Source organism: Lacerta agilis, chromosome 4 (genome assembly GCF_009819535.1).
Source record: "Lacerta agilis isolate rLacAgi1 chromosome 4, rLacAgi1.pri, whole genome shotgun sequence".
Classification (NCBI taxonomy): domain Eukaryota; kingdom Metazoa; phylum Chordata; class Lepidosauria; order Squamata; family Lacertidae; genus Lacerta; species Lacerta agilis.
The window spans coordinates 4,506,186-4,532,118 of NC_046315.1; the positions used below are offsets into that span (position 1 = coordinate 4,506,186).

The 25,933-nt window shown below is 46.4% G+C and overlaps 1 protein-coding gene across 1 annotated transcript in view; it reads left to right on the forward strand.

Annotated features, from left to right (window-relative positions):
* The window catches only part of SLCO2B1 (solute carrier organic anion transporter family member 2B1), a 37,698-nt gene extending 12,507 nt beyond the window's left edge, over positions 1-25,191 (forward strand). Inside the window, exons 7-13 of the mRNA XM_033145923.1 lie at positions 6,421-6,517; positions 13,172-13,336; positions 15,009-15,201; positions 20,470-20,629; positions 21,914-22,083; positions 23,224-23,288; positions 25,067-25,191. Of these exons, the coding sequence (XP_033001814.1) occupies positions 6,421-6,517; positions 13,172-13,336; positions 15,009-15,201; positions 20,470-20,629; positions 21,914-22,083; positions 23,224-23,288; positions 25,067-25,191 (975 nt within the window). The remainder of the gene's footprint in view (positions 1-6,420; positions 6,518-13,171; positions 13,337-15,008; positions 15,202-20,469; positions 20,630-21,913; positions 22,084-23,223; positions 23,289-25,066) is intronic.
* Positions 25,192-25,933: the final 742 nt, after the last annotated feature.

The following is a 25,933-nucleotide window of genomic DNA, read 5'->3' on the forward strand; positions in this document are numbered from 1 at the left end:
TGCCTAAAAATCTTCTTATCCAAGTTAATAGCCCCAGACCAGACTGGATTTGACACTGGTCGCAATATTACAGACCCCATCAGGAAACCACTGAATCTAATTGAACACAGCAAGGCAACTAAACTCCCACTGACAATTAAGTCCCTAGACATCCTCAAAGCTTTTGACTGCTTAGAGTGGAAATACCTATTAGCAGTACTAATTAGCATGAAATTTGGTCCCAACTTCTTACAAACCCTCAAACAAATCTACTCCCAAGCCTCAGCAAAATGCAGGACTAGCAGTATGGACTCTAATACCATAGCAACCAAAGAGGCACAAAACAAGGATGCCCACTGTCTCCCTTCCTATTTATCCTGGCTCTGGAACCCCTAGCAATCCGAATCCGAGCAGCCACAGACATAAAGGGAATGGAAATAAAAAGCAGGACCTATAAATTAGGGCTCTTTGCAGATGACCTAATGGTCACAACACCAGACCCCTTAAACACAGCAACCTCCTTAATCAGAGAACTCAAAACATTTGCAACGGTGTCAGGCCTACAAGTAAATTTTGCAAAATCAGAAGCCATGTGCTTCAACACCCCTCCTCACATCCAAAGAGAACTCACTAATGTCACCAAGATAAAACTCTGTCACACCAAGTTCAGATATCTAGGGGTAGAAATAACCAGAAACCTAAATAAATTATACACAACTACAAGCCCCTGTGGCAACAAATAAACAAAGACCTAAAGAGATGGAACAACATGAATTCCACTCTCTCAGACAAAACAGCCATGATCAAAATGATCACCCTCCCGAAACTAACCTACCTGTTCCAAACACTCCCAACACTGAAAATATAAATCTGGGGACATTAAATGAAATCCAGGGACAGATTTTGTCCAGGGACAGATTTGTAAATCCGGGGACTGTCTCTGGGAAATGGGGACGTCTGGTAACCATATAGTAGGGGTTGGGGTAAGCAGCAGTAGAGGAAAGAAGTGATTTCAGGAGAGAGACAGCAGGTGGAGAGTGGGTTAAGCATTCTTTTTTTTTAATATATATAAGAATTTATTGGTTTTACAACAAACAACAAACAAATACAACACCCACATTAACCCAACACCAGCTGAAAGTAAACAAATACACAAACACCAATAATTCTTCTTCTTATGCTGTAAAAAAAAAAATTTTCTTGGTCGAATCTTGGTACAGACTTCCCCTGCCTTTTCGCCTTCGGTTCCAATCCCAATTATTACTTTAATAACATCTTATGCCATCATAATCTTAAAAAATCAAAAATCTAAAAGTTAAAATCTAAAGCTTCTTTCTAACAAATCTTGTTTCATAATAAACAATATTTTCCCATTCTTAACTTAACATAAATCAAATCATGTTATAGCTTCATGTTAATTCCTCACAAGATTCTAGTTCTTATCCACTTATTTTCAACATAAATCGTAACAAGTATCTTCATTAACTATAACTGCTGTTAATAATAGAAATTTAAAATACCTCTTTTCTTTCTCTAAAACTTAAAGTCTTGACACACCAGTTTCAGGTTATCATAATACATCCCTTTTCCTTTATACCTTAATACTGTTCACCCTATCCCCCTTCTGTCCATTTTCTTTGGTCGTCCTGCTCCAGAGCTGCTCCTCAAAGTGTCCTTTTTCTTTACATGTCCACAGATCCAGACTGAGTCCACAGTAATCCTTGCATAGAACGTCAGGGTGCGCACCTTTTCTCCCAGCCTCTCCGGTTCATCATCACATTCTTCTTTTATTTCTAAACATAAACATAAAGTTCTCACCTTCACTCCCAAGCTCTCACCTCGGGAGTTAGATATAATAATTTTCTCCGTCCTGGGTCTGCCACCCCCAAAGGACGATCCATTACTCCGGAGTCGCCATATCTTTTCATCCTGTTGTTCAATCAGCCCCTTCAGTTCAATGCCAAGGTTCTTCTCCAATACAGCCATTTCCTGTACAGTCTCCTCTGTGGGATATAACTTTTCTGACATATGACAGTTCAATATTTCCAATTTTCGGTTGAGCAGTTCCAGTCTCAGTAAAATAATCCTTTCTTCATGGGTCATTTCACAGTTCGTAGCCAAGTTAAAAACAAAGCCAAGCATGGCAGAAGCGGGCATAGGTGTCAAATTGCAGTTTCGGTTCTCAGACTTCTCCATCTTAAACCAGTAACTTTCCATTCAGTCAAAGTCCTTCACGGCCATTTTCCCTGAATCCAGGGCGCAAGAACCAGAAAATTTTAAAAAGAGATACTGTCCACCAGTTTATTCCCCGAAGGGAAATCCAAAAGTCTCACTTGTCGAATTTTAAATACTTTGTAGCCATCGCAGTAACAGCAGTCTCTTAAGCTAGTTATTTTCTATCCCCTGAGGGGAAAGAGGCAGGCTCCCTTTCCAAGTGTCTCCCAGGTCATCATCAAAGCGCAAAAACAAATCAAATCCAATACTCACGACACCGGGATTCTTTCGCTCAAACTTTGACAGGTAGAACATTAACGCTCATCGCAGGGGCAACCGCCGCTCCACGTCCCGGTTGGGGCATGTCCCCTGAAGCCCGGCTGCGTTTTCCCTTCACCCCCACTCCCCCTTTACAGGGGGAGCGAGGGAAGGGTACGGAGCCACAGTGGGCATAGCCGGGGAGCCCAGGGTGCGGGACGCTCTTCCCGCACCCCATCGGAGCCCCGCTTTGCGGTAGCGGGGCTCCAACCCCCGGGACGGACTGGGTCGCCTCGCAGCCGAGGCAACCCACGACCGCTCCGCAATGGCGTTGCCGCCGGAAGTCGGGTTAAGCATTCTTACCTGCTTCTTCTCTAAGTCTCTTCCTCCTGATGCTGCTTCCCAGAACAAGCCATTGTGAGGGTTTATACATACAGTGGTACCTCGACTTACGAATTTAATCCGTTCTGAATGCACATTCGTAGGTTGAAAAATTCATAAGTCGAAAAAAGCAATTTCCCCATAGGAATGCATTGGAAACGAAAAATTCGTTAAAAATTGTAAGTCGAGTAAACCGCATCTAAAACCGCCAACAGATGTCCTTCGGATGTCGAAAAATTCGTAGGCGTGCGGGCACTTTTTTCATTCGTAAGTCAAAAAATTCGTATGTCGAGTAATTCGTAAGTCTGTATACAGAAACTTCTATGTAATGAGTGTTTTAGCTCTCACAGTAAACCAACTGTACTTGTACCAGCCAGATTCAGCATTCAGCTACTAAGTGCCATGAAGCTGAGAGCCAGGCTAGCTAAATGTCACTTCACCAGAAAGACAAAGCGGGCATTAACCCCTCCACAGAAAGATATTTAAATGGAGCTTTTCTGCCTTTAAGTGGAGTGCTGACTTTGCTGCATCCATTTGATTTTACGCCATGCTATTTGCACAGAGTCAAATTGATTTGCCCCTAGGGAATCTCAGGGACAGGGGGCCGTCCATTGTAACAAAGTCCACAGAGGAGATCCAACAGCCTTAACAAAGAAAAGGGCAAAAACTCTCTTCTAGCCTTTTCCTTGGCAAAATAGCGGATTTGAGGAGAACAAGATTACAAAAGCCGCAGAGTGATAAAAGGATGTTTTGTGTCAGTGACCTCACTGAGTCTTCAGATTTCAATCTCCCTTTCTTGGGCCAGGTTATTAAGCAGGTGGTTATGAACCAGGGTGTTCTTGGAGGAAACTGATTTTCTAGATCCATTTCAATTGGGGTTTAGGCCCAGTTTTAGCACAGAAACTGCTTTGGTCATTCTATACGATGACCACTGTTGGGAGGGAGACATGGGGAATGTGTCCCTGTTAATTCTCCTTGACCTCTCAGCAACTTTTGATACCACCAACCATGATATCCTTCTGGAGTAGCTGTCTTGAGTTGGGGTGGCGGCGGCACTGCTTTGTGGTTCCAGTCCTACTTGGATGGTTGCTTCCAGAGGGTGATGCTTGGGGAGTGCTCTTCAGCTCCACGGAGTCTTGAGTGTTAAGTGCTTCAGGGCTCAACTTTATCCCCTAGCAGGTTTAACATCTACATGAAACCACTAGGTGGGGTCATCCAGAGTTTTGGAGTACGTTGTCAGCAATATGCTGGTGACACAACAGCTGTACCTCTCTATTATTATTATTATTATTATTATTATTATTATTATTATTATTTGTACCCCACTCACCTGGCTAGGTCCCCCAAGCCACTCCGGGTGGCTTCCAACAAATATTAAAATACATCTACAGGTGGGGCAGTGGATGTGCTGGACTGGTCCAAGGCCTGGAAACGATGCCTTATGAGGAACGGCTTAGGGAGCTGGGTTTGTTTAGCCTGGAGAAGAGAAGGTTAAGGGGTGATGTGATAGCCATGTTCAAATATATAAAAGGATGTCATATAGAGGAGGGTGAAAGGTTGTTTTCTGCTGCTCCAGAGAAGCGGACACGGGGCAATGGATTCAAACTACAAGAAAGAAGATTCCACCTAAACATTAGGAAGAACTTCCTGACAGTAAGAGCTGTTCGACAGTGGAATTTGCTGCCAAGGAGTGTGGTGGAGTCTCCTTCTTTGGAGGTCTTTAAGCAGAGGCTTGACAGCCATCTGTCAGGAATGCTTTGATGGTGTTTCCTGCTTGGCAGGGGGTTGGACTGGATGGCCCTTGTGGTCTCTTCCAACTCTATGATTCTATGATTCTATGACTGTTATCTTGCCTCAGTAATGGACTGGATGAAAGCCAACAAACTGAAGCTCAATCCAGATAAGACTGAGTTATTATTAGGGGGCAGTTCCTTAGACTGGATGGATGGGAGGTTGTCTGCTCTTGTTGGGGTTACCCTCCCTCTGAAGGAGCAGATTCGTAGCTTGGGGGTGGGTACTCCTGGATCCCAAGGCAAGTACAATGGTGGGTGGTATTGCTGACTTTTTTCCCTGGATGCCCCACCCCCCCCCAAAAAATATATCTTTTTTGGGGTCCAATGCATAAAGCTGAAATTGTACAGGTTAAATGGATGGAAGCTGTGAGCTGACTCTGTGTGCACGTGTGTGTGTGTGTGCGCGCGCGCGTGTGTTATATCCCTGCTGAAAATGTCTATGGGAATCTGTGGGTGGGTTTGGATCAGACTGAAGCAGAGTGCAGTTAGCTTATCCAGTAGACAATGATTTGAATCAGCCAGCTACTAAACTATCAGATTAAAAGGGCCAGCCAAAGCCTATAATGGAAACTGATAAAATACCAAGTGCAGGGGCGTAGCAAGGGGGGGCGAGGGGGGCGGTCCGCCCCATGTTCCATAACGGAGGGGGTGACAAATTATCATGGAACAATTTTTCTTTTGAATTTTTTTTTAATGCCTGCTCCGAAGGTCTTATCTTACTATACTAGGGATTATATAGCTATATATGAAATTTCATGCATATCGGTTAATATCTTGATCCTCCTCCACCAAAATAGCTGTTCACTTGGCTGTTTTCCTATGTCACGAAGGCTGAAATTTCAGTTCAGAGAACACTTACTGTTGTTCCCAACCCTAACCCTGTGGAAAGCCATCTAATTAGACTTTAATTTGATTTTGAGGTGTTTTTAGGAGGTAATTTAATTATTGTTTGATTTTATACCAATGTTATGTATCTGATGCTAGCCACCCTGAGCCCGACTTTGGCCGGGGAGGGTGGGATATAAATAAAAGTTTTATTATTGTTGTTATTACTTGTTATTATTCCTTTGTAAGAAAATATGAAATAACGTAAAAGCATTTTTGCGAGGGGGGGGGAAATCAATGGAGGGTTGACAAGAAATTTTCTGCACCGGGTACCACCTGACCTTCCAATGCCGGGGGGGGGGGGTTGACATAATTTTTTTTGCCCCCGGGTGCCAATTTACCTTGCTACGCCCCTGACCAAGTGTGCAGTGGGGTTGCATCGCTCTGCGGAAACAGTGGGTTGGGGTTGTGTGGCAAAGGAGGCGTAGCAAAAAAGGAAACAGCAGTAGGATGCAATTCTGACTGAAGGGGGGGGGGAGGAATAAAAAGTGAGGTTGAGTTCATCTGAGTTTGGGAGAGAGATTGACAAAGTGAACTATGGAGAGACCAAAGGACTCCAGGTCTTTTGTGCGGGATTCTTGCTTTGGTGGACCGATCCAGAGGTTTCCCAGGAATATTACTGTTTCTTTATTTATTGCATTTACCGGTATATCCCTCCCCACCTCCTGTTTTCTCCAAGGAGCTCAAGGTGGCATACGTGGTTTATTCCCCTCCTCATTTCATCCCCACAAAGGCCCTGTGTTTAGGCTGAGAGGCGGTAGCTGGTCCAAGGCCACCTGTGAGCTTTATGGCCAAGCGGGGATTTGAAAGCTGCTCTCCCGGGTTCTAGCCTGACCCTCTGACCACTATACCACACTGACTTCATAGCCTTGTGTTTACGTCTAATGCAATGTCACTTGCCCATTTCTAGGAAGAGTTGCCTTCAGAACCTCAAAACAACGACTTACTACCCGAAAAAAGTAAACAAAAAGAACTGAAAGACTACACTCTGAAAGAGTTCGTCAAAAGTAAGCTTGTGTTTATTTGCCCATTAGAAGCCCTACTCCGCTCTGCTTACCCAAGTTATGAAGCCTACACATGTCTTGGTTCACACATTACACAGGCACCCATGTTTCCCCATGTAGGCATGAATCTTTGGGCTATTTGCTCCAGAGTTTGTTGCACACCACAGAGGTTGCTGCACTCACTTAATTAGTGAGTGTCTGTGCATGTGCGTGACGCAATGCGGCGCTCCTGCGCATGCGCGTGGCGTCATTTGACGTGTCTGCGCATGCGCGAACCGCCAAATTGCGCCACGCACATGCACAAACACAGCGCTCGGGATGCGGACTGCTCAGGATGCGAACGTGGCTCCAGAACAGATCCCGTTCGCATCTAGAGTTACCAGTGTACTAGAGAGAGAGGCAGACAGAGATGGAGAGTCTGTTGGTTGCTGTATAAGTTACACAGAACATGTTAGTGATGTGGCAAGGCTAAATGGGGGCATAGACAGACCAGGGGAAGGCTCAAATGCAATTAGCCTGGGTTTGGATCATGCAAGGACAGAGAGATAGTGAGATCTAGGAAATGAAGATGATGGAGAGAAAAAAGAAATGGCAGTAATTAACTGTTCCAGAGAATGGAGAGAAAAGGGGTAGGTTTCCTGCAATCTCAAGTAAGCAGCCTTAGAACCCTTCTAAGTTGAACCAAAAATCCAAAACTTCATGCTCAGTTACTTGGTTTCTGTTTGTTTAATTTGTTTTGTGACAGCAGCGAGCAGTGCTCCCCACAGATCTTCATTGCCCATTATGGACTGGTATAATACCCAAACACTTTTGGCCTTCAGCTTAAAAATGAACAAATTTATTCCTTTGGGCTTCCAGGTTGCTGTTTCTGTACCTTACCTGTTACAGTGTCTTCTGGTTGCTTCATTTATTTGTCTGTTTGTTTGTTCCTGCACATCAACCATCAGTGCCGAGACTAAGATCACTGTTGTTTTGTTATGTATGTTGAGTATTACTTGTCCAAGGCAATTTCAATTGAAATCCATTTATATCTGTATAAAAGAGAGCACACTAATGTTGCTTTAAGTTTCATGATTAAACTGCTATAACATAGAGAAGAGGCAGAGAGTTGGGGAGAGGCAGTATGGTGAAGGGAGGACTATGAGAGTTGAGGAGGTCCGCTCACATGAGCACCCAAGCAGGCGTGTTGTTGTTGTTGTTGAACCCTGCCCATCTGGCTGGTTTTCCCCAGCATCGGGGCATAGCAAGGGGGGGTGGTCTGCCCCATGTTCCAGGGGAGGGGGGTGACACTTTGGCCGGCCCCCCCACCCCGCCCCGCGGGCCCCAAACGGGGGCTTGTCGCCTTTCCCCCCTTCCAGCAGCTATTTTTCGGCGCGAGGGGCGGGCCAGCAAGGAGGGGGCGTCACGCTTGTCGCTGGCATGACACCCCCTCCTCGCTGGCCCGCCCCCCCTGGAAAAAAAGCTGCAGGAATGGGGAAAGGGGAAGCAGAGCTGAAAAAAAAGCCGCGGAAAGGGGGGAAAGGGGAAGCTTCCCCTTTCCCCCCTTTCAGCGGCATCCACATGCGTCGTGACCCTCCCCCAGGGGGGTGCCTCTGCACCGCCCCCGCCACTCCGGGCAGCGCGTGGCTTGCTACACCCCTGCCCAGCATATCTAAAGACATAAAAAGATCAAACATTTAAAAAAAAACCTTCTGATACAGAGCTGCCTTCAGATGTCTTCTAAAAGTTGTGTAATTCTTTATCTCCTTGACATCTGAAGGGAGGGCGCCACTACTGGGAATGCCTGCTTCTCCCTTCTCTGAAAGGAATGCATGAACGGCAATTTCAGTTCTCACTTTCTCATTTTTCCAGTCTGAAGTTCAGTTCTAATATCTGCAGCAACCTGCAGATTTGTTGTTGTTTTTTAATCCCTTTGAAAACATTTTAGTGTAGAAAACATTTAGGCAGATTTCTCCTAATAAGCACATTTTTGTCTGTGCTTTTGGATAATATGCACTTTTCTGCAAGCATTTCCCCATGCTATAATAATGCATCTCTGTGTTATTTTTTACTAATGTATGCATTTTATGCACATTTCACCCAATATATTCATTATTGTACTGTACATATTATTTGGTTGGGTAACTGAATCGCAATTTTTTTTATAAAAAAAGTAAATTTCTAAGGATGGCTGTGGTTTGGTCACATATTGGTCTGATAACTGGGAATTACATCATTTCTCATTGAAATCATAGTATAATAGAGTAGGGTCATTCAGTCCAACCCCCTGCAATGCAGAAATCTCAGCTAAAGCATACATGACAGATGGCCATCCAACCTCTACTTAAAAACCTCCAAGAAAGGAGAGTCCACAACCTCCCAAGGGAGATGATTCCATTCTCACTGTCAGAAGGTCATTTCTGATGGAAATAGAATTAAATTTCTCCTCCATCCCTATTCTTGGGGGGGGGGGGAATCCTCCAAGAGAAATGATGGCTGCATTCTGGATCTAGTTACATAAGAATCAAAAACCTATCCAGGTTAACAAGATCCCATATGGGAGAAGGTAAAGACATTTCCCGGGAAATGTATATTTAGACTTGATCCCATCACTAGTGAAGTTGCTTTATTCAGAACAACTGGATCTGCAAACAATAGATACAGTAAAATTTCTAATTAGGCCGGCATGTAGTACACAATGTGAACATTCAGACTTACACTGCTGCTGTGGAAGGAGGTTTGGCTGAAATCACTACGGCTTCCTCCAGTCCCTTCGCAATGGCCCTGCTTCCATTTGCTCAGGGCAAAATAGGCTTGTGGAGAATTCCAACTGAACGGATCTTCTCGGTAACACCAGGCGGATTTTAGCCAGCCACCAGACTACTAATCTGCATCATGATAAAGCGGTAAAGGGCCAAAGATGAGCCTATAACTTTCTCCACGATTGCAGGGGAAATTCCAGACACGCTGTAAAACTGCAGCTTTAAAGCTCTGTCGGGATGCAGCGTACTTAAGATTGATTTAGAGATCTGTTATCAGGCAGAGTAATGGGGAACATTCGCTGTCCGGTCCAATAAAGCACTCTCTTTCTCCTCCGGATTAAGCTAAATGCCCTGTTCCTACTTTTAGCCTAGCAAGTTTCAGTTCCATCAGATAACAATATGCTTCCAATCTGCCACCGTGCTGTTGGAAGGCCAAGAAAATGTTAATCAGTCAGGGAGACGAATTCCTGAGAGAGTTAGATAGAGATCACTGTGCAAAGCATTCTACTGCAATAGAGGAATCCAGCAGCTCCTGAGCTTACCACCCAGAGGGAAGGAGATGTTTTATCAGCTGAACTGCAAAAGACACTTGGGCTGGAGAGTTGTTGGTTTTTTGTACAGCGGTACCTTGGTTTACGAATTTAACCCGTTCCGGAAGTCCGTTCTTAAACCAAAGTGTTCTTAAACCAAGGTGTTCATTCCCATAGCAGCGGGGGACTCAAATTACAAATGGAACACACTCAACATGTTCTGCTTCTAAGGCGAAGTCCACAAACCAAAACACCTACTTCCGGGTTTGCAGCATTCTTAATCCAAGTTGTTCATAAACTAAGCTGTTCTTAAACCAAGGCACCACTGCATCTCCATTTTAGATCCTGTTATGATTTACTGTATGTGGAAATTCTTCAGTTTGGCTATATATATTTTTATGTTTTGCTTACGGTATATGACTACTTTGGTTGAAGTTGTGTGTGTGTATGTGTTTTTCATTTTGTAGGCCGCCTTGAGCATTGTTTGAGTTGTGGAAAAGCCGCATACAAATTTAAAGATTTGTTGGACATGACCTTGCTTGGTGTTTCTTGTCTGTAGCTGTAATCCAATAAAGAATTTTGGACTCTCTAAAAAAAAAAGATGTCTGATGAACTGCCAAGGAACAGCATCTTGTGCATGGCAGAAGTCTTTGGGGGGGATGTTGTTGACTCATGGGTGTCGCGAGGGGGGGGCGGTCCGTCCTGGGTTCCAGGGGAGGGGGGGGTGACACTTGGGCCAGCCCCGCCCCGCCGGTGGGCCCCGAGCAAGCTGCAGAGCGAAGCCGCTCTGCCCCGCGGCCCGTCCGGGGTCCGCCCGCCGGCGCCGTTATGGGACTGCCCCGCACGATCGGTGGCTCGTGGGGCTGCCCCGTCAGTGCTGCTTCAAAGCAGCAGGGACAGGGAAGCCCCAGGAACCGGCGCTCGCTCGGCGGGTTGCCGCTGGAGCAGCAGCGCCGGCAGGATGGAAGTCTGTCCTGCCACTTGCGTTGTGGACGCCCCGCCCCCAGGGGGTAACGCCGCCCCAGGCACCCAAGAGGCTCCCTACGCCTCTGCTGCAAAGTCTGCTCATGTGAGGGGTGGCCTGACTCATTGGGCCAAGCCATCATCCTCTGTGGATCAAGAGTCTCAAGCAGAAATGAGCTGAACAGAACTACTGGCACTACTATTCTGCCATTGGAATTTTTCCATATAAAGGAAAAAGGAGTAGGGAAAGGGGGGGGTACATAGTGCGTGTGTCTCTCTGTGTGACCTAGGCTTCCACCAGCTAGGTTTCAGAGCCTTCCTGGCCCAACCACCAGGGAAGTGTTTCTGCTGCAAGCCTTGCAGATCCCCCCCCCCATTTCTTAGTCACCTAACAGCGTAACTTACCACATGCCCTCTGAAATGCAAGTTCCTCAAGGGCACGGTGTCAACTGTCATACAAGCCTCAAACACCTCACTTGGAACTCAGTCCAGGGGCGAAGGAAGCTTCTGCACTGCCCGGGGCGGCAGCGTGGAGGCACCCCCCTGAGGGAGGGGCACGATGTGTGCGTTGTGATGTCACGACGTACGTGGCTGCCGCTAAAAGGGGGAAAGGGGGAAGCTTCCCCTTTTTCCCCTTTCCGCGGCTTCTTTTCTGACCGAGGGTTGGGCCAGTGAGGAGGGGGTGTCAAGTGTGATGCCCCCTCCTCGCTGGCCCGCCCCTTCGCGCCGAAAAAAGCTGCTGGGAGGAGGGAAAAGGGAAGCAGAGCTTTGCCTCTCCTTTTCCCCCCTCCCAGCAGCTTTTTGTTTCTGTGCGAGGGGCGGGCCAGCGAGGAGGGGGCATCATGCATCACCCCTTCCTCGCTGGCCCACCCCTCACACTGAAAAAAAGCCGCTGGAAGGGGGGAAGGGTGGCATGCCCCCATTCGGGGCCCACCCGGTGGGGTGGGGGGGCCGGCCAAAGTTTCACCCCCCCCTCCCCTGGAACCCGGGGCGGACCACCCCCTGCCCCCTTGCTCTGCCCCTGACTCAGTCAGCTGACCATGCTGGCTCCACTGGTCAGAGAATCATAGAATTGCAGAGGTGGAAGGGATCCCCAGGGGTCATCTAGCCCAGCCTCTTACAATGCAGGAATCTCGGCTAAAGCATCCACAACTGTTGGCCATCCAACTTCTGCCTCAAAACGTCCAAGGAAGGAGAGTCTGTCACCTCCCGTGGGAGACCCTTTCACTGCCAAAGAGCTCTTACTGTCAGAAATTTCTTCCTAATATTTGTTCAGAAACTCCTTGTTAGTTAAATCCATTGGTTTAGGCCCTCCCTTCTGGAGCAGCAGAAAACAAGCTTGCTCCATCCTCCATGTGATAGCCCTTAAGATATTTGAAGGTGGCTCTCATATGTCCTCTCAGTCTCCTCTTTTCCATGCTAAACATACCCTTTTAAGTCCTTTTAAGCCCTAGCTAGTTCTTCAGTCTGAGCAACAGATTTTGTTGGACAGGGCTAAGCTGCCATTCCTTCCCACATATACATTACGCTGCCACCCTGTGTTGGCTGCCCCAAACTACCATACTTGCTGTTGCCGCCGCTTCAAGACAAAAAACCAGTTAGCCGAGTGGCTCCCAAATTTTTTCACGCCACCGCCCACTTGGTTCCATAAACCCATACCCAGTTCCCTCTACCCTGATAAAAAAAAAAAAAAACATTATTCGGAAAAATGGTGTGCACAACCCACAAAGAAGATAAGAACACAACAAAATTAAGAATTCGAAACAGTAATTGCAAATTTATTTAAAACCCAGTTAAAACTATTTAGTTAACTAATTCAACAAAAATTAAATAAAATAAAAAATTCATTCCATTAGCACCTTAGAGACCAACTAAGTTTGTTTTTGGTATGAGCTTTCATGTGCATGCACACTTCTTCAGATACACTGAAATAGAAGTCACCATATAGTGAGAGGGTGGGGAGGGTATTACTCAGAAGGGGTATTACTCATTATATATAAGGGTCTGGTAACTTCCATTTCAGTGTATCTGAAGAAGTGTGCATGCACACGAAAGCTCATACCAAGAACAAACTTAGTTGGTCTCTAAGGTGCTACTGGAAGGAATTTTTTATTTTGTTTTGTTTTGACTATGGCAGACCAACACGGCTACCTACCTGTAACATCAACAAAAATTGATTAACTTGATCCAGTGACACCAGCTTTTCAAACCCTGACACTCATTTTTACCTCCGGTGCTCCCTTGCCACTTAGCACACCCATAGGTAATCTCACTGCCCCCCCCCCCAGGAGTTGAAGCACCCACTTTGAGAACCACCGACTTAGTCTGTAGCAGCAAGAAACAGCAACAGAATAATGCCTATTCTTATTCTTATTCTTATTCTTATTCTTATTTATAATTTGCTACTCTTTCTTCTGTTGCAGTGTTTCCTGTGGTTTTCATGAGGCTGATGAAGAACCCAATCTTGGTTGTGGTCATCTTGGCTATGGTCAATCTCTCTGGCATGATTGCTGGCATAGCAACCTTCATGGCCAAACTGTTGGAGAGGCAGTTCTCCCTGTCAGCATCTTTTGCCAACATGATCCTAGGTGTGTGCTACTTCCTTATCTCCAGATCACAAGATCTCAAGGTCCTTTAGATCCCATTCCTGTCGCGTTTAGTAAGGGGCAGTGTTGTGCCAAATTTTGGCAGCATTCGGTTTTTTTCAAGGCAAAAATCATGAGTGTTATTCAGCTAAGTTTTACTCAGGGTAAACCCATTGAAATCAATGGAGCAAACAATGCAGCGGTGTGTTATCCTTACATCTCTTTGTCAAGACATGGGAAGGGATTGCGCTCTGCATCAGGCGGCGAACCGTCTGTAGGCTTTTGTTGTAGGGTGTACAGTGGTACCTCGACTTATGAATTTAATCCGTTCCGAATGCACATTCGTGGGTCGAAAAATTCGTAAGTCGAAAAAAGCGATTTCCCCATAGGAATGCATTGGAAATGAAAAATTCGGAAAAATTCATAAGTCGAGTAAACCGCATCTAAAACCACCAACGGATGTCCTTCGTATGTCGAAAAATTCGTAGACGTGCGGGCACTTTTTTCATTCGTAAGTCGAAAAATTCGTATGTCGAGTAATTCGTAAGTCGAGGTATAACTGTACTTTGTTTCAGTTCATTAGATTCCCAAGAGCCCAGAGGAAAGTAGGGGTGGGCGTCCGAGCCTGAGTGTATACTCAGCCCAGGAATTTGCTTTTAAGTACCTGGCCTGAGCTATTGACGCAAAAAGAACTCCTGGTTTCCTCCCACCCAGATTTCTTTCAGTGGTTCAATGTGGGCGCGAGAGCCTTTTCACGGTCGCTGTTCTTAAACAACTGGGAATCAGAAACCCTTGTCAACCTGTCACGTCTTTCTGTTGTTGGTTGTATGTGGAATGCTTGCTCCAAAATGGCAAATGCGTGCCCAAGAGAAGCGCAGGGATGTGGATGCCCCTGTGCAGGCCAACCCCCCCATTTACGAGGGGGTTACGTCCCGGGGCACCGTGCACATCGGTGAAATCACGTACACTGTATATTTGAAGCACCACTGGGAAATACTGCAAACGCCCAGCCCCACCCCTTTTTAAAGAAGCTACTTTAAAAGAAGCAGGCTGTGGGCAGGGAAAGGTTGTTGTGCTGGTGGATCTCTGCATTGTTTACTTATCTAACAAAATCCATATACCACTTGACTGTAACAAAACCCCTGCAGTTTTAAGAAGGAACAGGCATGGTTGTCGTTGCTTTTTAAAAAATGCATTTTGTGCTCTGATTCAGGGGTGTTTCTAGCCCCTCGGCTGCCCGGGGCGGGAAGCCAAGAGATGCCCCGCCCCCCGGGGGTGCCGGGCGGCAGCTTCGGGAGTCTCTGCAGCCTGCAGAGACACCCTAAGCCACCCCCCGGGATCCCTTGGTGGAGCGCAAGTCGGGGCAGGGAGAGGGACCCGCCCCTCCCCATGCCCTGGCTCCGCAAGCCAGCCAGCAGCGGAGCTCGGCATAAAGGCAAGGAGCGGGCCAGTGAGGAGGGGGTGGCACCCCACCTCGCTGGCCCACCCCGTGCCTCCATGCCGAGCTTCGCCACTGGAAGGGGGGGGACTATTTTCGGCGCTGCCGGGGCGGAGCACCCCCCCCCCTTGCTATGCCCCTGCTCTGGTTTTGTAATTTTATGTTGCGAACCGCCCTGTGATCTTCGTATGAAGGTTGGTATACAAATTTAACAAATCATCACCACCATCCCAACAGGAGCTATCAACATCCCGAGTGGCATGTTCGGAATCGCCCTTGGAGGTGCCATCATAAGGAACTTCCGCCTCTCCCTCACCCAGATCGCCCTGATGTGTGTCATTAGCATGGCTCTCTGTACCATCTGTGACGTGCCGCTCTTCTTCTTGGGCTGCCAGACGCAGACGGTGGCGGGCCTTGATCTTTCTGGAAGGTACACAAGCATGCCTGTTTTAAGGAAGAACTGTGGGGAAGTTGTCCAGTTTCAGGCCAGAAAAGTGTAGGCTAGAAGAAAAAAGGAAAGCCTTTAACTGTGGTGATTTTCAGCTGACATGCCTCAATTCCTGCCCCCTTCCTTAAGTTTTCCTTTTTTCTTTGGTGCTCCTTCCTCTTTCCCCATTTTCTGTCTACACCCAGATGCCAACTTTGCTGCCACATAAACCCGGACAACACCATTACTGGCCCCAACAACATCAAACATGCCATCTCAGGACCATTTAATTGCTCATCTTCCAACATTGTGTATGCCATCAAATGCCAACAGTGCCCTTCAGCTCTCTATATTGGACAAACAGGCCAAACCCTACGCCAAAGGATAAATGGACATAAATCTGACATCAGGAATCACAAGACAGAGAAACCAGTAGGAGAACACTTCAGTCTCCCAGGACATTCTATACAAGATCTCCAAGTAGCTGTCTTAATACAAAGAAATTTCAGAAATAGACTGGAAAGAGAAGTGGCTGAATTGCAACTAATCACCAAACTTAAAACCACGGAGAGACCTGGTCTGAACAAAGACATTGCATTCTTATCTCATTATACATGACAAAGGTATCTTTAGCCATCTCACCCCTTGCTTTTTCCTGTAAGACCAATTGCAGTCATTAACAGTCATCAACCGGTTTTCCACACCTATCAGCTGATCACCCATTCCCACCACCCTTCTGAATAATACCCCTCCCCACTCCCTCACTATATTTAAGGGTCTGGTGACTTCTATTTCAGTGTATCTGAAGAAGTGTGCATGCACACGAAAGCTCATACCAAGGACAAACTTAGTTGGTCTCTAAGGTGCTACTGGAAGGAATTTTTTTATTTTTTGTTTTGTTTTGTCTACACCTTGTTATAGGAAAATCCTTGGGCTCACTTGCATTGCCAAACAAAGACAACAGCCAGGAATATAGGAGCAAAATAGCAGCCTGTAGGCCTGGTCTTTATTTCGAAGACTGTTGCAGCAGCAGGACTTCCAACCACCATATGGAAGAAGCAGGAACAAGCCCCGAACAAAGGATGGCTCCCTTAGTGAAGCATCATACATACATCATTTCATTTCATTTGTTTATTACGGTTATAAACCAGCTCATATATACACCACAGCTATGTCATAACCTGGGAGGGGTCTTCTGGCAGAAACCTGAGAATCAGGTTTGCCCCCATCCCTACCTTGACCTCCACTTCACACCCATTAAGTACAGTGGTACCTTGGTTCTCAAAACTTAATCCATTCCAGCAGCCCATTCCAAAACCAAAGCGTTCCAAAACCAAGGTGGCTTTCCCATAGAAAGTAATGCAAAATGGATTAATCTGTTCCAGACTTTTAATAACAACCCCTAAAACAGCTATTTAACATGGATTTTACTTTCTAACCAGACCACTGATCCATAAAATGAAAGCAATCAACAATGTACTGCAGTCACACAATGAATCAATCAATCAGTAGCTGAACTGGTTCCACACAGTCGCAAAAAAAAGAGCCACAAAAACAAAACCACAAAATAAATAGCAAAAACAGACAGACCTCATCGTAACACTCAAAATGGAAGCGCGGCACTCAAATTGCAGCATGTTTGGCTTCCGAAAGAAGTTGGCAAACTGGAACACTTACTTCCGGGTTTGCAGTGTTTGGGTTCCAAGTTGTTGGAGTACCAAGGTGTTTGAGAACCAAGGTACCACTGTAAAACAAAGGCGAGTATGTACCGGTACATGTTCCTGTTCTCCTGGCCAAGTTAATCACACCCCTTTTGCCTTGACCAAGATCCTAACCAACTGAGGTTAGGATGGCTACCTGTCCGGCACTCAGGGCCAGGATGCCAGCAATTATCTCCCATGCAAGAGGTTACTGAGTACGTGATCTCAGGCTTCAGGGATTATGGCTGCCCGCTTCCCAGACTCCCCCTCCCCCTTTGGTAGCCATTCATTTCCTGAACAGAACAAAGTTGGAATGGCACGAATCCGATATTGGGGTGATTTTATACGACTTTCTAAAGTTTTCCCATTGAGCCAGTACGTAGATACATTTATCAGTGAACTATTACATTGGGTACATTTGGTAATGTGTAGCGGAGGCCCCTTTGAATAGAGATTGGTGGGGACGGGACTGTGTGATGAAGTGTTTAGTGGGGACATTTCCAGGGGCACCCCCCCCCCACACACAACCTTTCTCCAAATTCCGGGAACAACCTTGAGTTGTTTCTTTCATCTTACATTCCCATCTATTCCCCTCATGCATCTGCATACTACCTCTGATCTCCGCTGTTTCTCATCGACCCCTCTTGCTTTTCTCAGCACAGACCCATTCCTAAGTTTGTGTGGGTGTGGGAGTTGTTGTTGTTGTTGTTTTAAAATAATGGTGATGATGATGATGATGATGATGATGATGATGATGATGATGATGTCTGGGATCTAGTCCCAAGATGCTCCATAACAGGCCTGTGGGGCTGAATGCACAGGCTTTTCTCAGCCTTCTGTACAAGTTGAGAGTCACATCTTTTGCACGTCCCTCTTCCGCCTCTAGCCACTCCCACCACAGATAGGAAGCCGCCAGGAGGGGTTGCCCCTGGGGGGGGGATGTGGCATTTGGACTGAAAAGGGTTCCCCAACATTGCTCTATAGATACTATGATTAATTAGAATTATGAGTTGTCGTCACAGAGGTAGTGGAGGAGGGTGAGGGAAGAGAGAGAACCAGGAGCTAAGCTTAGCAGAAATGCAAGGCCCCCCCAGAGCAGCAAATTTAAGAATTAAAGGGTGTCTGCAGTATGGAGAAAGTCAGGACTGAGGAAGAAGACTGGAAATGAAAAGGTCCTCTATTCCCCCCCCCCAAAAAAATATTGTTTTTTTTAAAGCACATTACATAAACAGTTACATTTTTCATCCTTCCCCCCCCTCCCACTGAGGGAAGCAATTATCCACACCCCTCTCTCACAGGAGCAATATTAAACATTTCAAATTTAACATATTAAACATACAAATAATCATTGCTTAAGTCTGGCCCTTTTCCATAGGCCCGACATTATTCCTTTCCTCGATTTCATTGTGTATTGAACTTCCTCAGGTCCCGTCCCCCCCCCCCCCCCCCTGAGTTCACTGTCTATCCTCTTTACCAGTTTTCCAATCATGGTCAAATCTATTTTCACCCAAACTCCGTATTTTTCGCTACATAAGACACACTTGTTTTCTCCTGAAAAGTTAGGGGAAATACCTGTGCGTCTTATGGAGCGAATGGTGGTCCCTGGAGCTGAATTGCACAGGGGCCAAAAGAGGATCATGCTTTTTATTTTACAAAGAGAAAAGGGAGTGTTGAAAGGACCCCGCTCAGCAGCTGATCAGCAAGAGATAGGGAGAGAGATAAGAGTCCCGGCTCCCTTTCGCCCCCCCCCCTTGCCCAGGCCTCCATTGTTGAATGTGCTGCAGAGGGAGGTTGTTTGTTTCCCCAGCGACATGTGACTGGCTGATTAGATTATCTGTCTGGAAACAGTAGAAACTGCTCCCTTTCCTTAAGATTTTTCAGAAATGTGACTTGAACCCCATAAAAAATGGGGCTTTTCCTCTTTGCTTTTCCCCCTTTGCAAAAGGAGTTTTGCTTTTTCCCCTTTGCAAAAAAAAGCTGCAAAACTTTTAGCTGATCCTCCAAAAAAACCAGGGCTTTACCCTTTGCAAAAAAAAAGCTGCAAAACTTTTAGCTGATCCTAAAAAAAAAAAAACAGGGCTTTTCCCTTTGCAAAAAAAGCTGCAAAACTTTTAGCTGATCCTCAAAAAAACAGGGCTTTTAGAGGAGGAAAACCAGAAAAATATTTTTTCCCTTGTTTCCTCCTCTAAAAATGAGGTGTGCCCTATGGTCCAGTGCGCTCTATGGAGCGAAAAATACGGTATTTTCTCCTTATCTTTTTAAGCATATTTATATAATATCACCCTTAACTCCTAAAAATTTTAAACTCAAACCTCGGCTCCTACGTACTTCTGAAACTTTCTTTGGCCCTCATCCAAATTACCTCTATCATCCTAATTTAACCCCTTTATTCTTCATTTTTCTCACCCTTCCCTCCCTCCGGTCTTGAAATATTAGCTATTACTTCTTAACATCCTATCCTTGTGTCAACATCCAAATCCATAAGTCTAGACCATAACAACAAGAGAAATAATAAAAACATATCCTTTTCAACCCACACCAACCCTCTCCAAAACATGAGCCCATAAGTTATTCCTTTTTTCTCTTCTGTTTTCTTCTTCATTTTTTGCAAGATATCCTTGCAAATGTCTTTCTCGTGGCAGATTGCAAACCACACTGGCCGCACCTCTCTATGGGATGAAAAGGTCCTCTAGAGCCACAGGCATGTAAAGGATGCTAGGAATGTGGAGCCAGGCTAGATCGAGAAGGTTCTAGCCTGGGGCGGGGGGGGGGCTGCAGTTTCGCCTCTCAACACATGTTGCAGTGCTCAGCAGTTTCTGGCACTGGGATGCTGCCCGCTGTGACACATGTAAGCGTCATGTACAAAGACTCTGTCATGGATGCTTTAGTTCAGATTCCAGTATTGCAGGGGGCTGGGCTAGATGACCCTTGGGGGTCCCTTCCAACTCTACGATTCAGGAAGGAAGGAAGGAAGGAAGGAAGGAAGGAAGGAAGGAAGGCAGGCTTTTTGTATTCAGATGTAATTCATGTGCAAATGCAAGCGGATTTAATCAAGTAAAACTCATACAATCAGTTGACTATGGCAGTGTTTTTCAACCACTGTTCCGCGGCACACTAGTGTGCCGCGAGATGTTGCCTGGTGTGCCGTGGGGAAAATTGAAAAATTCGAAAGATTAAAAAAAAACAGCCAAACAGACCCAGGTTGCGCACTGAATAAAGTATTTTATAATTTTTCATATTTCTGTTTACTTACTATTTCATAATAAAGTAATTATAAAATACTTTCTTTGTGTTTATTTGATTCCTATTCAAGAGAATTACTTTATATATAGTCAATATAGGCACAGAGTTAAATTTTTTAACATTTTCTAATGGTGGTGTGCCTCGTGATTTTTTTCATGAAACAAGTGTGCCTTTGCCCAAAAAAGGTTGAAAAACACTGGACTACGGTGTCTTGCACTGAATGACAGCCCCAATAAATACTTGCATAAGCCTTTGTGCAAGCGCATGCAAAAATGTCCCAGGGCCACGATGCTCTTGCTGACCTAATTCTGTGCTCTTCCTTCCGCAGTTCTGGAATTGAGGAGCACGTTTTCGATTGTAACCAAATGTGCAAATGCTCCCCTTCAGCTTTTAACCCTGTGTGCGGTGAGAATGGTATTGAATACATCTCCCCTTGCTACGCTGGCTGCACAGAGCTAAATGCCGACACCGAAACACATAAAGTTCTGGTGAGTGTAGATTCTTCTAGATCTTCATGAAGAAGCCTGCAAGAGGAAAGTGGTCAGGAGGTGGGCTTGGAGTGGAGGAGAATCAGGTGGCAGGTGTCCCTACCTCTTCCGTGCCTCAACTGCAAATTGCCCTCTTTTGTTTTGTCATCCAGAGTCCATTACATGCTTTTGCCTGCCATGCATAGTTAGGCCCAGGGCCGTCTTAGAGGGATCGGCCGCCGTGGCGCGGCGATCCCTCGGCTCCCCCGGTGTGCCGCCTCTCCGCCCGCCTCCCTCCCGCGCTGGCCGCCCCTCGGGAGGGGGGGTGGGCGAGCGGGGGATGAGGGGCGTAGCGCTGGAGCAGCGCGGGGCTTTGTGCGCCCTTCCAGCGCTCCAGCTGGGGCTCCAGGAGGCGAGGGCGGCTGGCTTTCAGCCTGCCCGCCCGCCCGTGGGGGCGGGGGCGGGTTGGGGAGGGGACGCCTGGTATGCCGGAGGGCTCGCGGGGGCGCCCCTGGGGGGCCCGGCGCCCTGGCGCGGCGTGCCACCAGCCCCTATGGACGAGACGGCCCTGGTTAGGCCTTAAGGAACCACACTCAGTCTCCTCCACACACTGGATATCTGGTCAGTATCCCTCAGGCAGGCTTGAAAATGGACACTGCTAATGTGAAATACAGGGACACCGGTGGCACTGTGGGTTAAACCACAGAGCCTAGGGCTTGCTGATCAGAAGGTCGGCGGTTCGAATCCCTGTGATGGGGTGAGCTCCTGTTGCTCAGTCCCAGCTCCTGCCCACCTAACAGTCTGAAAGCACGTCAAAGTGCAAGTAGATAAATAGGTACCACTCCGGCAGGAAGGTAAACGGTGTTTCCATGCACTGCTCTGGTATTGCCAATAGCGGCTTAGTCACGCTGGCCACATGACCCGGAAAAACTGTCTGTGGACAAATGCCGGCTCCCTCGGCCAGTAAAGCGAGATGAGCACCGCAACCCCAGAGTCGCCAGCGACTGGACTTAACTGTCAGGGGTCCTTTACCTTTACCTTTAATGTGAAATACACATGAGCCCCCTCCACCGGTTGGGCAAAAGATTCCTGCATTGCAGGGGGTTGAACTGGATGACCCTTGGGGTCCCTTCCAACTCTACAATTCTGTGATTCATGCTTTTAGATTAATGGCTGCTCCTCCTTCAAGATGGGGGAATGGTAATGGGGAGAAGGGAAGGAGGAGATCAGCCTCAACCTTTCCTCCCAACTCCCTCTGGTACTGTTGCTGTTGTTCCTTCCCTGACTTCCTGCCCCTTCCCTCAGAATTACACCAGTTGCAATTGCATCGTTGCCGATGGCGGCTTCGGATCTGCTACCCCCGGGAGCTGCAGCTTTCACTGTTCCCAATACCTGATGCCTTTTGTGATCATCGCCTCCTTCTCCACGTTCCTGGGGAGCCTCTCACACACGCCAGGCTTCGTGCTTGTTCTGAGGTACTTTGTGACATTTAAAAAGTACTTCCTAGGAACATTCGAGCAGTGGCCTTTCTCTGCCAAGGAATCTAGACCAGATGCCTTTGTGGGCTCTGCTGTATTTGAATGCCTGTCCTTCACAAAGCGGAGGGAAGAGATGGTTCATTTGAAAAAAAAAAACCAACCAACAGTTTATTCCAAGTTATTTATTGATTAGTGTTCACCGGGCATTACGTGACACTTCACTGACAGACTCCTAGCCCCCAAAGAGCCTATAGTCTAAACTTTGACAATGGAAAAAACGGCAGCTATAGGGCAGGAATGGGAGAGCCAAAGGAAGCAAAAATATGAATATGAAGAAGTGCAGCTAAATGCTCTCTCTTGAGCAGGGGTCAGCAACCTTTTCCAGCTGTGGGCCGGCCCACCACCCCTCAGACCATGTGGGGGGCCGGACTATATTAAAAAAAAAAAATGAACGAATTCCTATGCCCCACAAATAACCCAGAGATGCATTTTAAATAAAAGGACACATTCTACTCATGTAAAAACACGCTGATTCCCAGACCGTCCGCGGGCCGGATTTAGAAGGAGATTGGGCCGCATCTGGCCCCCGGGCCTTAGGTTGCCTACCCCTGCTCTTGAGCTTAGTTCAATGGGGGTGAGGAATAAGGGCATAAGCCTCCTGCGAAAAGTGAGTTGGGGGAGGGTTGAGGGAGAGAGCGAGAAGGAAGTGCCACCACAAAGTGTTTCGAAAAGAGTTCCAGGCATTAGGAGCAGCAAGGGAAAGAGAGCAGAATCTCTTCTGAAAAATACACCTTGCGTTTCCTCATGTGCAGAATGCTGGAACTAGGGCTGGAAGGAACTGTCCATTTCAATTCCCTTAGTTGATTCCCCCCCCCCCACTTCCAATCTTAAATTCAGTTTTCCAGATTTCTGCAGCAATTTGCATATATATGGTTATTAAACCCTCATGAAAATTTGCCCACGTTCTGTTGTGGATTTCTCCCAATAAGCACATTTGTTTCATGCAGTTTCAACTAATGTGCACGTTTTTGCAAGCAGTTGTTTTCTAGTGTAGCAGCAGATCACCCCAAGGGCTCAGTGCCTTCTGCAGACATGCCCTTTTGGCTCCCACCAATCCCTTTTGGCTTTCTCTTTCAGAAACGTTGACCCTGAAGATAAGTCTTTTGCCATAGGGATACAGTTCCTCATGCAGAGAGTTCTAGGTAAGTTAGAGGCAAGTGGTGCGTGTGTGTTTTGGGCACAGTCAGTTTGGTGGTGAATTTCGCATTCTGAAAAAGAAATGTCCAGCCTTGGTGGTTGTACAGAAAACCTGAACACTTGTTGAGTGTGCAGGGTGAAATCTCAGAAGCCAGAGCAATCTTTGCTTTCTGTGCACTTTAACTTGTGGACACTGTTATGATATTATTACAAGCCAAGCTGCAAAAGCCTCAGCAGCGAGGCCAGCATGACTGTGTCTGTTTTTATCCTGTGAGAAAGCCACTAGTCCTTCCAGCTTTCTCACACACGTGATGTTTTTGTACTCCTTACTTTCGTTTCTGGCTCAGAGATGCTAGACGCTTTTATGCACAGCTCTGACTATCTGAGCTGGCAAGCAGAGACATACTCTGCATTTTATCTGCAATAAAGTAGTATTTAGCCTTACTGGCTTGTGTGTGTTGTTCTTCACGCTGGAGAGCAATTGCATATTATCAATGTGCCCCCGGACTCGAGTAGCCAGGAGGGCACACAGGCTTCATCCCTACCTGGGGGTCAGTCTCACAACTTGCCCCCATGGGACGTTTCGACACATGCAAGAAGCATTTACAGATTTGACTGGGGTCCAATAGGCCCCAATAAATTCATAGTCAAAGCGCGCACACGCACACACACTATACTGAATAATTATTCCAAATTTAAGATACAACATAAGCTTTTTATAGTGCAGGTGTGCAATTATGCAGGGGTGATAATGTAATGATCTAAAAAAAAAAAATATTACCCTATTTTTCCATCTATAAGATGTATAAGATTACCCCTATTTTGGGGGACTCCGATTTAAGAAAATGGGAGGAGATGGTCCCCGTGTATAAGATGTCCCCAAATTTTGGACATTATTTTTTAGGGGGGAAACCTAGTCCTATACACAGAAAAATACAGTAATTCCCATTGTGCCTGGCAGACCCCTGCTTACTAATGCAATGCTTTTTCTTCAACTCAAACTCATAGCTGTCAACTTTCCCATTTTTTTGTGCGAAATTCCCTTATTCCAGCGCCGTTTCCCATTGCAAAAAAAGGGGAAGTTGACAGCTATGGCCGTTTCCCAATGCAAAAAAAGAAAAGAAAGGGAAGGTTGACAGCTCTGATCGCGCTGCCGGGGGTGGTGCGCTTCCCCCACACTCCTCTTCCTCCGCCAGTGACCCCAGTACCTTTTACTGAGCCCCTCAGTAATTAAATAAATTAAATTACATACAATTAAATAAAATTTATTTATTTTTTTTAAAAAAGACACACACGGAGGGAAAGGGGATCTGAAATACAATTATTGCTCTTACTACAATGGAATACAGTAAGTATGCAGGGGCATAAATTAGGGGCAGGGGGGGGGGACCTGTCTCTCTTACCTAGATCAGCCAGTAACAAACTAAGCTGAAGCTGCTCTTTCCGTTAGTTGCTACCATGAAATGCCTTCCTTATTCAGGCTGCTCCAAAAGAGGATGTCAGTGATTGGGGCCCCATGCATCGTGTGGGGCAGTGACTCTCTTCTGCCCTGCAGTGAAACTGCCTAGCTATTTCCCTGTTTCGTACTGCGAGGCCAGCAAGCACTTTTTCAAGCTGCTTGGGTGACTTCGACACAGTGCTTCTTTAACCCCTTTCAATTCTCCAAAACCTGCAAAATGGCCAATTGGTCCAGGCTGAAATCCGGCAATATCAGGGCTCCTGTTGGAAAGGTTTGGGGGAGTCCGACTCTTACGTGGCACGAACCTCTTGCTTTCTTTTCTAGCCTGGTTGCCTGCCCCAGTGGTGTACGGTAGCCTCATTGACACAGCCTGCGTCCTGTGGCAGTACAAGTGCAAAAAGAGAACAGCCTGCAGATACTATAACAATGTATTATTCCGGCAAAGGTAAGCCCCTCTCTTTGTCCTCATAACAGACCACTATTTTGGTGTGTGTGTGTGTGTGTGTGTGTGTGTGTGTGTGTGTGTGTGTGTGGCATCAGTACTATCTACAGACAAGGGTCAGGTTGAAACGCAGCAGCAAAAGATGGAGTTACAGGTAGGTAGCTGTGTTGGTCTGCCATAGTCAAAACAAAATAAAAAAATAAAAAATTCCTTCCAGTAGCACCTTAGAGACCAGCCAAGTTTGTTCTTGGTATGAGCTTTTGTGTGCATGCACACTTCTTCAGATAAACTGAAACAGAAGTCACCAGACCTTTATATATAGTGAGAGAGTGGGGAGTGGTATTTCTCAGAAGGGTGGTGGGAATGGGGGATTGGCTGATAGGTGTGGAAAACCTGTTGACGACTCTTAACGACTGCAATTGGTCTTACAGGAAAAAGCAAGGGGTGGGATGGCTAAAGATAGCTTTGTCATGTATAATGAGATAAGAATCCAATGTCTCTATTCAGACCAGGTCTCTCCATAGTTTTAAGTTTGGTGATTAGTTGCAATTCAGCCACTTCTCTTTCCAGTCTATTTCTGAAATTCCTTTCTATTAAGACAGCTACTTTGAGATCTTTTATAGAATGTCCTGGGAGACTGAAGTGTTCTCCTACTGGTTTCTCTGTCTTGTGATTCCTGATGTCAGATGTATGTCCATCTATCCTTTGGCGTAGGGTTTGAAGAATGCATATCCTGCCCCTCATTGCAA